This window comes from Dreissena polymorpha, chromosome 6 (assembly GCF_020536995.1).
Source record: "Dreissena polymorpha isolate Duluth1 chromosome 6, UMN_Dpol_1.0, whole genome shotgun sequence".
Lineage (NCBI taxonomy): Eukaryota > Metazoa > Mollusca > Bivalvia > Myida > Dreissenidae > Dreissena > Dreissena polymorpha.
The window spans coordinates 2,094,889-2,108,996 of NC_068360.1; the positions used below are offsets into that span (position 1 = coordinate 2,094,889).

The 14,108-nt window shown below is 34.1% G+C and overlaps 1 protein-coding gene across 9 annotated transcripts in view; it reads left to right on the top strand.

The window, feature by feature from the left end:
* The window catches only part of LOC127833696 (guanine deaminase-like), a 67,681-nt gene that overhangs the window by 19,183 nt on the left and 34,390 nt on the right, over positions 1-14,108 (top strand). For 7 of the 9 annotated variants that reach the window (XM_052359114.1, XM_052359106.1, XM_052359113.1 and 4 more), the window contains exons 13-14: positions 2,160-2,306; positions 3,032-4,077. In XM_052359114.1, the coding sequence (XP_052215074.1) occupies positions 2,160-2,306; positions 3,032-3,105 (221 nt within the window). In that variant the 3' untranslated portion in view covers positions 3,106-4,077. Of the gene's footprint in view, positions 1-2,159; positions 2,307-3,031; positions 4,078-14,108 lie in introns of those variants that run through there. The other 2 variants (XM_052359105.1, XM_052359107.1) reach the window with 2 other exon arrangements.

A 14,108-nucleotide genomic window follows, 5' to 3' on the forward strand; every position in this document is an offset into this window, starting at 1 on the left:
CTGTCGTAGCGAATTATTTTATTCCTATCGAAGTTAACACTTATGAATGACAAACACACACTCCGAAAATCGTTTATGATTCGTTTGATGCTTTAAAATATTAAAAAATACTGTTAAAACCACCACGTCAAAATTGTTGTCCCTAAATTCCTGAGAGAAACTAGATAGTATGTTTTGTCTGAGAAATGACGTCATACTAGATACGTCATAAATTGCGTAATCAAGTAAATGAACATGATAAATACGGAAGTCTGGTTCGGTAATATATTTTTAAGAAGATAAAAATGATGATATATAATATAACGATAACTTTCATGATGCGTCCCAATAAATTTCAAAGGTCAAATATTAGAACATGTTAATCGGCGCGTATGAATACATACTTACGGTTAGATCACGGTCACGTGATGTACTGCCGGATATCAACTAGTTTATCCGACCCTGCTTTATTTGGTCAATGTTTGCAACTGAGGCAGGATAAATCTAAAATATCGATATAGTCATTGCACTCGCAAGGGTTGCACAGAAAGTCAAGGCAATTGATAACTGTATGTTAATCCTCAACGTTTTAACAAACGATTTAACACCCTTATGTCAATATTGAGACCATCATTAAAATGTCAATTTAAATACACATCTCCAAAATGGCGTCTCCAAACTATTCGGTGAAGTGTGTTCTTCGATTAAATTTGTCGCTGCAGTCCATTCCTGATCTCCAATTCAAGACGTTTATAATTAAAGCGGGTGTACTCTTCTCATTCGTAGTGCAAACAACTTTTTTTCCTCGATACGATGTTTAAAATAAGCGATTATTCGTGTCGTCTTTTCGAACGCCGTTGCTACATTTATGTCATCGTGTAAAAGCCGGATCAGCAAAATCAGCGGGGATTTTAAATATAAATAATGGATTGTTTTGCAGATTTTTAGAAACATGTGATATGATAAACAGAAAAACAGGTTACTGTCCCATCGTTATATTATTCTAAGCCTTGCCTGATATATTACAAAACGATGGGACGGTAACCTGTTATTCTCTATGTAACGTTTCCATAGACGATAGTGTAGCATTTATTATTACATGTATATACTTAATGAAAATGTTGCAGAGCATTCTTCAGACGTTAGATTTTATCAATTAGTTCGCTACTGACGACACCAACACGTACTTCTTTTGTAATAAATATGAGCCGTGTTCTGTGAAAAGGAGGTTTAATGCATTGCGTAAAGTGTCGTCACAGATTAGCCTGTGCAGTCCGCACAGGCTAATCAGGGAAGACACTTTTCGCCTTTACTGTATTTTTGCTAAGAAGGGACTTTCTCTAAACAAAAAATATCATTAAGCGAAAAGTGTCGTCCCTGATTAGCCTGTGCCGATCTGGGACGACACATTACGCACATGCATTAATCCCCTTTTCACAGAGCACGGCTCAATTATATTAAATTAGTTCGCTACTGACACCACCAACATTTATGTTCTCTGTAAAAGATATTAAAATTACTGATACTTTTTACAAGGATATCATCGGAAATAAGCTGTTTGATACTTAGGCCACTTGATCTTCATGCGTTCACAACTTCTGTTAATTCGACGAAACCCAACTATTCATTTGATAAATGTAGATAAAACGTGTTAGTTGAACTTATATTGTTCAATATTTGTCATCATCATCCTCTTCGTCGTCATCATCATCATAATCATCATCGTCATCATCATCATCATCATCATCATCATCATCATCATCATCATCATCATCATCATCATCATCATCATCATCATCATCATCATCATCATCATCATCATCATCATCATTACATCATCACCACCGCCACCATCCTCATCATCATCCTCCTCCTCCTCATCATCATCATTATCATCATCATCATCATCATCATCATCATCATCATCATCATCATCATCATCATCATCATCATTACATCATCACCACCGCCACCATCCTCATCATCATCCTCCTCCTCATCATCATCATCATTATCATCATCATCATCATCACCACCATCATCATCATCATCATCATCATCATCATCATCACCACCGCCACCATCCTCATCATCGTCATCATCCTCATTAAAAATACCATCATTTTCATCATCTTCATCCTCCTCCTTATCCTCATCATCTCTTCTTTCTCATCAAACAGTCCTTGGATTAGAAGACAAGATCGGTAACTTCGAGGTTGGTAAGGAGCTGGACGCCCTACTTATTGACCTCACCACTGTTGACTCCATAGTTGACGTCCTGCCGGGTGACTCCGTAGAGGATGGTATAGAAAAGTACCTGTTCACAGGTAGTTGAGTTTATTTTAAACCTATTCATTTTAGCTCGATATCTTCGAAAGCCGAAGGCTGGTTAGTTTTTTGTTTCAATTATATTTGGTTAGCATTACTTGTTAAATAAGTGGTTACCACTTACTAGTTTTGGAAACTTGCATGTCGATAACAATTGCAATTGGTTATCTATTCTTAAAGATATGTGTCGCGTTCTGAGAAAACTGGGCATAATACTTGTGCGTAAAGTGTCGACCCAGATTAGCCTGTGCAGTCCGCACAGGCTTATCAGGGACGACACTTTCCGTTTTTATGGTGTTTTTCGTTTAATGGAAATCTCTTCTACACGAAAATCCAGTTAAGGCGGAAAGTATCGTCCCTGATCAGCATGTGCGAACTGCACAGGCTAATCTGGGATGACACTTCACGCTCATGCATTATGCCCAGTTTTCTCAGAACGCAGCTCATATATATTTCAACTACACAACGTTTAAGTATTTTAAACAATTATGACATTTTTATTTTGTTTTCTCGGTGATGTACACATTAAAGTGAACATGTTTTGACGACATTCCTTGACTCGAAAGATAAGTTCTGTATATTGAAATACGAAATGTGAATTTATGAAACATAAAATTGTTAGTGTACCACAACTATTCAATAAAACTATGTTAAGACTTAACCTTAACCTAAAACGTAACCTTAAAACTAACGTTTAGTACGAATATTATCATTTTTATTTCAGGCGATGACAGAAACATACTCAGCATATATGTTGGAGGCAAGATTGTGTACAGCAAATCTCCTAAATCAAACTGACAATCTCTTTATTATGAACGTGACGTGATTTTTTTAGTGACTTATAGGGGTTGAAAACATTATATATGAAAGAATAGTGTTGTGTTTGAGATTTCCTTTTGTTCGAACGCTATTGACGGTTCGTTTCAGAGAACATCCTTCCATATGCAGATGGTCGCGCGAATTTCGACAAGAAATTGTGAAATTGTATAAAAAAATATTTCGCTTATTCAGGCCATTTCAGATAATATTGTAATTACTGTTTCGAAGAAAGCGTTCTATATCAGGCAGTATACGACGAAGATCTGATAATTTGGTCGTTAAAAATTGTCAAATAGTAACCTGTTTTGATTCTAACTTGACCAGACAAATAGGTTTGCTATTTACATGAACGTTTTATTTGACAATGCTGCACTCAGGTCCGATCTTATTTAGCGTTGTTTATCGTCCGTTTTAACAGCGATAATTTTGTTTTGTGATGTAAAATTCACATTGCTTCTATTGACGTGAGTTGAATACAAAGCCACTATTAATGGATTCTGAGATAATTATACAGAATAATCTATGAAAAGGTACTAACTGTTTGAAGGTTTCGACAGGTGATGACGGAAAAGTACATTTGTGTTTTTATGCGGCCTTTATACACCATATCCGAAATAATCCTTTCTCAAAGGTTGATCTATATTTGTATACATTGTATTTACAAGTTATTTTGAAGCGATTTGTTTATATTTTAATATTACATGATTGTATTTGGATACACATAAGAGTACATTCATAAACTGTGGGTTGACGTATCTGTTGAGATTTCAGTAATACTCCAGAATTTCAGCTCCGGTTGTATTGTTTTATTTTCGGTTGTAGTATCATAAATATATATTTTGTTTGGGCAATGTCTATATTACCTACCGGTATTTAAACATGCTTTATATTGTAGTGGAGGCAGTTTGTTCTTTCCGCGTATGCGTGTATTCCAATAAATTTTGATGCATGTTTTAGCCTTTATTAAAGAGGCGTTTTCACATTTTGGTAAATTGACAAATTTAAAAAAAAATGTTTCAGACTCGCAAGTTTTCGTTGTCGTTATGATATTTGTGAGGAAACAGTAATTCTGAACATTTACCATGCTCTAAAATATCCATTATGCGCATCGTTTGACTATTTAAAAACCTAAAAATTATAAAGCGTTGCAACGCGAAACGATTGCATAATTTGGAGAGTTCTGTTTTGTTATATTTTGTGATACTACGAGGATTGCTTCTATAAAGTATAAAATACACAATTGATGGTTTGAGCACGGATGGCCGAGTGGTTGAAGTGGAAGACTTTTTACTCCAGGTCTCCAGAGGGTCAGTGGTTCGAGCCCTGTTGAGGGTTACTTTTTTTCTTTCTTTAATTTTATTCTAGTTTGTTTACGTTTTAGTTCCAATCTTTACATGTATCAATATAAAGCATTTAATGACACACTTCAATACATGCCAAAATCTGTGAAAAGGACCCTTTAATACATATAATAACTTAGCGGTTGGAACGAAAAGCAAGAAAACACCTTCAAAACTGCCAACTAAAGATCAAATTGTAATTGTATTCAACATTTGCGATGCTGATTATACACGAATATAAAGAAACATTGTTTATATAATTAAAATGATGATATATCATCACATGTGAACACAATTATTATTCGTGTATAATCAGCATCGCAAATGGTCGCCGTCGTCGTTAAATTCATGCGTAACGCATTGTGGCGTATTTATTTAAACATAACTTATATAGGACCTAGCACAATTTGTCACACAGGTATTGGAACATTTTTTTTGTCCTTATATATATAATAAGAGCAAAGGTATCCAACGATGATTTCACACATGTATTGAATAACACAATGCAACAGCATGAAAGATCAAACAATGCACACATATATCGTTGTTGTTGCCAGCAGGAAGCGTCTATCTATGATAAAACACCTTTTATTTGATGAAAATCCACCAAGTATGACCAAAACAGCTAAAAAGTTTCACAAATATGACCCCAAAATCGAAGTGTGTATAACTGACAGCTTGACGTTCGGAATTACACACTTCGATGTTGGGGTCATATTTGTGAACCTAAGCTGTTTTGGCCCGGGGGGGGGGGGGGTAACTTCCTATATACGGGTATATAGGGGTGTGCCGATTTTATGGGGTGTGTTTTTCGACTAAATTTATAGATATGGGTATGGTTTTGAGCATCTAAGTATAGATATGGGTATTGAAATCAGAAATTTGCTTGTATATAAATGCATATAGATTAGAAAGTATCAGTATCAAAATGGGTATGATAAATGTCATTCTTGTATATAAATGGGTATCAAAAAGTAAATTTCAGTAGCGGGAAAGATATAATAGCAAATTCAATAAGTATACTTTATTGATATGAAAGTGATTAAAATACTAGTATGAAATGTGTCCATTTTATCAAATTCTAGCATTTAAATGGGTCCAGTTTATCAAACTTCTTGTATTGAAATGGGTCTACTTTCTCAATGGTATCGTATACAAATGGGTATAATTTTTCAAAAATCTTGTATCAAAATGGGTCTACTTTATCCGTTCCGGTATAAAAATGGGTCACATTTCGGAAGTCTCAGCGGGACACCCCTATCCTAAAATTTGGGAAGTTACCCCCCCCCCCCCCCCCCGGGCGTTTTGGGCATACTTGGTGGATTTTCATCGAATAAAAGGTGTTTTATCATAGATAGACGCTTCCTGCTGGCAACAACAACGACATATGTGTGCATTGTTTGATCTTTCATGCTGTTGCATTGTGCTATTCAATACACCTGTGTAATCATCGTTGGATATCTTTACTCTTATTATATATATAAGGACCAATTTTTTTTTCAAGTACCTGTGAGTTGTCATACCATACCATATTTTATTAAACAAATTCAGGAATTTTGTTTTCGAATTTCCTGGACGAGTTTAATAAAATATCGAATATTCAATTAAATTTGACTTTCTCGCTATATCTCACTCGGTGTTTCATCTACACATGTACACCATTTTAATTTTATAACGCGTCATCTGGTTGGTTGTTCGCATTGTGTTGGCCAATGATATGGCGTTTTAGAATCGAGCAATCGATCGACAAAATATGACAGCAAAACACAGACATGTAGCGAGAAAGTCGAATTTAATGGAATATTAAAGTTATTAGCCGAGTAGGAGATCGGTTAGAAGTGTAATCTCGTTGCTTTTACTGTCTTTAACGAATCCAGTTGCATTTTGTCGGCAACTGCATGGGAACATGTGTGTTTTCGGTGAAAAAGGTCACGTCCAGTGTTCCACAATCTTTCAGCAATAGGCATATAGTGCGTTTCATACCTTGTGTATATATAATACATATACGAGGGTTATTTTTTCATACTGTGTATTTTTGTCAATATTCGTTGTTGAAAAGTCAAACCAAACACAATAGGTGTACATTTATCAATCTGGAACCCCTGGGGTAAGCTCGAGGGGGGGGGGGGGGAATTTATGATACTGCTGCCTGTGATCGAGAATGCATGCATTTTGAAGTCTTCTGAGAACGATTCTCCGATGGACGAATGGTTAAAAAACGATGTTTAAATTGGTTTAAATCTGTATAATTCACGTATCACTTATCAGTTATTTGTAGAACATGATGGATAATGGCTATCTCAAAATGATTTTTACAAGATATCCGAAATTTAAAAACTCCAGACGTGTTTCAAATATAATTCATGATAAGTTAATCGACATCTATTGTATTAGTCTTACAACTAGTTCAGACGAGTAATGTTTTTCCTGGCACGTTGTTTTCTGTCTGTTAAAATAAAAAGATGCACACACTAATGGATCGGTACATCAACAACGGATTGACCAATGGACGAATGATTGTATTTTATTTCGTGCGCCCGAATTTACACCAAAGGGATGACAGTCTCTCCATCACGGACATGCGTAACTCGGAGTACGTAGAAAAACAATCTAACTGATTGACTGGATTTAGAATCGCTTACAAGGCATTGATTTATGGCCGATATTCGAACCCCGCAATTATTTCATAAGATTGTCCTTTTTGCACCGTATTTTTTTATTTCATAAGATTGTCCTTTTTGCACCGTAGCTTTGTTTTATTATTTCATAAGATTGTCCTTTTTGCACCGTATTTTTTATTTCATAAGATTGTCCTTTTTGAACCGTAGTTTTGTTTTATTATTTCATAAGAATGTCCTCTTTGAACTGAAGGTTTGTTAGGTTATAATGTTTGTTTAACGGACAGTCGGGCGTTGTTTTATCGAAAAACTTACGAAAGTTTTACAGTAACTGCGGAAATTCCAGCTCTTAAATAAACATAATTTCGAAAGCAATATGTTCGGTAAATAAAGGACATCCGAAAAATTGAAAAAGAATTAATTTAATTTTTGTCCTTGACTGATCATAAAGGTTAATGCTTATCCTTTATGCATCATAATAAATTTCATCGTAAGTGACATTGTGGTACGATATTATGTTTCTGTATACGCGTGTATACAATTAGCAATTATTATTTTTCGTGTAAAGCTTTAAATCATGCCTTTCAATTTAGGCGGGAAATAGCCCCATGCAAACATTATATTATAAGAGTTTATCGGTTTGTTAAATTTTCTAAATGAATGAAAATTATTGCAATTTTCTACAAAATGTTCATCGTATGTATGCTTTGTATAAAAAGTGTCTAAATAGGGGAATAACTGCGAATTAAAATCATACTTGATAGTATTAAATTCTACGATCATCACTTTGTGTTTATGTCGGCCGGGTTTTGATACGAGCTATGCTCGGAATCAGTTTATCTCATTTTTAAGCGTTCTAGAAAATTATGCTATCCTAAAAATAGTCTTTTACTTTTTTAAATTATTAGAGCTGGACATTAATGTACCAGCCTTGGGTACATAACGATTAAACATACGCTATATATATATATATATATATATATATATATATATATATATATATATATATATATATATATATATATATATATATATATATATATATATATATATATATATTAACATATATTTCTTGTTTCTGGATTAAAAAAATGACACAGAAAGTGTTAAATAACTCTGCCGAGTGTGGAAGTGTTAAAGTCGTTTCGGCATTATACAAAACTGATCTTTAAAACTCGTTATCGCCAAAACGATGGTTTTACCTGCACCCAAAAGACACCAGTAGTTGAATATTTGATATTACCCGGTTTATAAATCCGGATGATCTGATATCGCCATTTCCAAACGATAACGAACAATGGGCACACTCTTGTATAATTTATATACATAACATATACTTACATATGAACATTTAGAATGCTTTATGTTTAATTGATTTATCATCTGAATATTTCTAGTTTTAAAATCAATAATGTTAAAAATTTACCGCATATTTTATACTAAAACTGATTAAAGGCACTAAAATCGTAATTTATTTGATTAAATCTATCAACCAGCATAGCTTATATCAAATGCCAAAATCACTCCTTACTGTTGTCTCACCGTAGGCCATACTTCTTGCTTTTGTTTGTTTTAAACTATTATAGACCGTTATGGTAAATGAAAATGAATCAGCACGTAACTAATTTACATTATATATTTCACGACGGTGTATGTCATATGTCGTATTTGCTGTGGGCGAATCAGTAAATGCAAAACCACTAAACGATAATTATGTTACGACGATTGCTAATTTATTGACCATTGTACAAAGTTGTCGCCCTTGATGACATTGTAAAAACGATGGTTTTACCTGCACCCAAAAGACACCAGTATATGGCAAGCGAAATGCACATTAATTCCTTAAACCACGGTTTAACAGTTAACTATATAGTTAAGAGACTTTGAACCCGGGTTCAAAGTGCCGTTTGCACATTAAATCCTTAAACCCGAGTTCAAGAGTTTGAACTGCAGTTCAAAGTCTCTTAACTCTATAGTTAAGAGAGGACCAATGAAATCGCGGCATTTACCTTCTATATATAGCTAATTGTGGTTTAAGCTCCGCTGATTGGTTGTCTCTGAATTATGTAGATAAGAGATTTGTATCTATTTTTAGACACACTTTGAACTGCGGTTCAAACTCTTGAACTCGGGTTTAAGGATTTAATGTGCAAACGGCACTTTGAACTCGGGTTCAAAGTCTCTTAACTCTATAGTTAACTGTTAAATAATTAATGTGCATTCCGCGCGTCTTAACCACAGTTTAAGACTTTGAACCGCAGTTTAAGACTTTGAAAAATAGGTTAAGACTTTTAGGTGTTAGGTTGTCTCTGCACATTAATTATTAACCAATTAACGCCCGTCGTTTCGTCATGTGATTTGTTCCTGGCGCATTTCTATCAAGATGGCGGCGGATGAAGTTAGTGAATTATTACGTACGTTTGAAACAGCATTCCAAGATATAGAAAGAAAACTTCAAAGTGGTTTTGCAGACAACGCAGACTTCGTCAAAAGTGTGAGGTTATTGCAGCAAATAAGGTTATATTTATATATTTTCTTTGTGATCCTTTTATGGTATAAATCTGATAGAAATACCCCAAACCGAAATACAGTCGATTCGGATTGGTGTACAGTTTGTCAATCAGCTCCGAAAAATCAGCAGTTCCGATTAATTTGTATTTAATTTTCCATAATGCCCCAATAAAAACAAAATGATAAATGTCTAAGGTATACATTAGGTAAAGGAATAAAGTAACACAGTTTTAGTAAGAAAGCTTTTGTATTATGCTTACAAAAAGTTAACCAGAACTGATTGAATGAGTTATGTTTTGAAATGCGCATATGGAAATAGAAGGCTTTATTATTTTCAAATACAAAAATTGCTGATTGAAAACAAATGCCATGATAATGTTTTGAAATACTAATTCTGTAAGTTGAATGATTTTAAATAATTTTCCGAAAAGGTGAACTTTAATTGGCTATTTTTGACAAAAAACTGCATATGCCGTCTGGCCTAACCTGTTATCATACAAAATAAATTGTACCCTTTATTTTTACATCATCTCACATTGACACTAAATCCCGAAAGAAATTATTGTGGACTGGACTTGTGAATTAACGTTTTTTGCCAGGTTATTCTAAACTGGTTGACTGACTGTACAGTCAAGTTACCATTACCGGATCATTACCCATAGCGGATCACTTTGATGTTCAGGACCATGCGTATCGCGATAAATAGTTGACATTTTTAGATGGTATTTTGCACACAGCATCATCAAGGTCGTTTTTTTCAAACGCATTGATTGAGTCGTAATCGGAGCTATTCGTTGTCAAACATTTTGGTATGTTTTGGCGACATGTATATACGACTTTGTTGACTTCCGTCTCGTTTCCAAATAGAGGTTTAACATTATACGCAACCACATTCTAAAACTCTGTTGGAAAGTTAAGAGTTTACGCATTAATTTAAAGGCCAATAAGTAGTCTTTCTCCCTGCAAAAGTCCGTTTCAGTTTTGATTCGTGTTTAAGATTTTGCAACACCATAAATGAAATGAAGAATTAGGGCAATAACGGATCAAGCGTGATAATATGTGATTGATAATATAATATATTAAAATATATGCACATCTTGTTGATTCTTTCAATAAATGATCTCACTCGTAATGTTTTATTTATGTTCCATGTTCAATACCGATGATTAGATATGATTAAAACAATTACAATTAAATGTTTATAAGATGCCCATCTTTTCGATTTTTTAGGTTTTTCAACAGATTATTCACACAAGAACACCATGCGAAACGTGTATATACAAGATCACATATAGAAAACAATACAAAAAATAATGAATATTATTTACAACTGGCAATGTAACTTGGTCATTGTAAACAACACAGTTCATGTTTCGACAATTCAAATAGCATATATTAGATGCCCCTGGAGTGGTTTCGATCGCGTGATCCGTTATGGCTACAACTGATCCGTTAATGCATGAATTCTGCGGCGAAAAAAAGGTATCACAAATAAATTTTGCCTGCGATTAAAAATAAAACTATGTGCTGAATCAGTAAGCAAAGTAATATTTAATCAAACTGGTGTAAAAGAAGTCCCAAAACGTCTATTGCTTTTCATCAGAACAACTTTATTACGCAAGGAAAGTGACATAAATGAACTGTACCACTCAATGCGACCAACGGTTCCGGGAGTACTTAGTAGAATTAAGTACGAGTTCAGCGACCATAGCATAACATTGCGATGTGCTGAATAACGCATCAAGGAGTATCTGGAGATCTTCATAGAAGACCATATTGGTGACCTGGATTTACCTAAACTCTTACAATACTGGACAGCTTCAAACATTCTAGTGGTGCCAACGCTACATGTTTCCTTTACTGCTCAGGAAGGTGCGGGAAGGTGCCCCTTCGTGAACTCGTGCATTGCACAACTCAACCTGAGTAGAATGTTTGTTTCTTGTGAGGAATTTGTGCATGAGTTCAAGTGTTACTTGAACAGTAGGAAAGCACAAGAATTTGACAGTATTTGAGTGTGTCCAAGAGTATGATATAGCTGAGATCACTCAAATACTGTCAAATTCTTGCTTTAACCTATATTCTTATGGGCCCGCTTCATCAAACATCGTACGACAAATTTAGCATACGATACGAATTTCAAAGAAACATTATTTTAACAGACCGAAGCATATTTTTGCTTATTTCTTGTAAAATCATTTATTTCATCATTTTCTTACCAATGGCTTATATCTTGCGGAGCTATTTATCAACAGCTTGTATATTTTTAGTTTTTAAATTTAAGTTATAAATTTAGATTGTCGTACGATCTTTGATGAAACGGTCCCGTATAATAAATAGTAAAAATATAAGTTAAAGCAATAGTGAAAGAGAATGTGTGAAAATGTAGCTAGAAATGGTTTTGAACATGCATAATTGTGTCGTGTTCTGAGAAAACTGGGCATAATGCTTATGCGTAAATTGACACTTTCCGCCTTATCTGGATTTTCGCTAAGAAGAGACATCATTTAAACGAAACATTCCGTAAAAGCGGAAATTGTCGTTGCTGATTAGCCTGTGGGACTGAACAGGCTAATCTGGGATGACAATTTACGCACAAGCATTATGTCCAGTTTTCTCAGAACGCGAGACAATTATGTTTATGATTCATTTTATAGTTTGTTTATTTAATTTACTACAAATTTGTATGTCATTATGTCTACCTTGAGGTTGTTGTACATAGTATAATTATGTTACAATTATAGTATATTCTGTTAACGAACAAATGCTTTTGTATCGAATACTATGCATTAATATTGTTTTCTACAAAATGTTTTCTTATAGGGATCACCTGTCCGTCGTCTGTCTCGTTAAAAAGTATTAATAGCATCAGTTTGAAACTTTATTCATTAATAGACCTCATTGAGTGGGAGTGCGTCGATAAGGAACTCTTAGCATCCCGCTTTGTTAACTTATTTATAATTAATGCATAACCATTATTCTTGTATTAGTAAAGTTTAATTGTCATAATAAAATGTTGTCACGTCATTTCATTTTTCCATTTTTTTTTTGTGTGTAACGTTTTGTAAATAAAGCTTTTATTTGTTGTTATTATTATTATCAATACGGATGTTTTAGTCCGGTCTGTTTTCCAAATCGTTACAATGGTATAGTGGTATAGGAGAGGTTGATTTTGATTAATAAAGGATTTATATTATTAAACTAGTGTTTTTTTTCTTATTCTCTGTACAAAGATTGATTATATGAAGATTTGCTACAGTGCATATTTATCAATGTATGTGGTTCCGTAAATAAATCGAACTATCCACTTCCGGGTTAAGTAATTGAGATAATTTAGCGATTACATCCATAAATTTGGTAATAAAACGTCAACATGAATTAACAACATACCTAATATCACCTTTTCTTTCCATGCAATGCAGTGTCAACGGATTAAACTCGTTGAAAATTGAGAAATGTTATTCGACGAGATTGTTTTTTTACCCATCATCGTCCCATGTCATTTTCAAGGTCAACCGGTGTTTTGTGAACACTCGCACCGCATAAAACCCATTGAAATAAGTTTTATTACACTTCATTTTGGTTAATCGTCACCTTTACTTGATAGGACATTCGCATGGTGTGTCAAAACTTTCATTTTAGTATTTTTACTGTATATATTCAACAGTTAGATAATAAATGTACATTCCGCGCTTGTTAACCCCAGTTTAAGACTTTGAACCGCAGTTTACACTCTTAAACTCGGGTTTAAGGAATTAATGTGCAAGCGGCACTTTGAACTCGGGTTCAAAATTTCTTAACTATATAATTAACTGTTAAATAGTTAATGTGCATTCTGCGCCTCTTAACCGCAGTTAAAGACTTTGAACCGCAGTTTAAAGTATCTTAACCCTATTTAAGAGAGGACCAATGAAATCGCGGCCTTTACCTTCTATATATAGCTAATTGTGGTTTAAGCTCCGCTAATTGGTCGTCTCAGATAACAGATTTGTATCTATTTTTAGACACACTTTGAACTGCGGTTCAAACTCTTGAACTCGGGTTTAAGGATTTAATGTGCAAACGGCACTTTGAACCCGGGTTCAAAGTCTCTTAACTATATAGTTAACTGGTAAACCGTGGTTTAAGGAATTAATGTGCATTTCGCTTGCCATACCAGTAGTTGAATATTTGATATTACCCGGTTTATAAATTCGGATGATCTGATATCGCCATTTCCAAACGATAACGAACAATGGGCAAACTCTTGTATAATTTATATGCATTACATATACTTACATATGAACATTTAGAATGCTTTATGTTTAATTGATTTATCATCTGAATATTTCCAGTTTTAAAATCAATAATGTTAAAAATTTACCGCATATTTAATACTAAAACTGATTTAAGGCACTAAAATCGTAATTTATTTGATTAAATCTATCAACCAGCACAGCTTATATTAAATGCCAAAATCACTCCTTACTGTTGTCTCACCGTAGGCCATACTTCTTGCTTTTGTTTGTTTTAAACT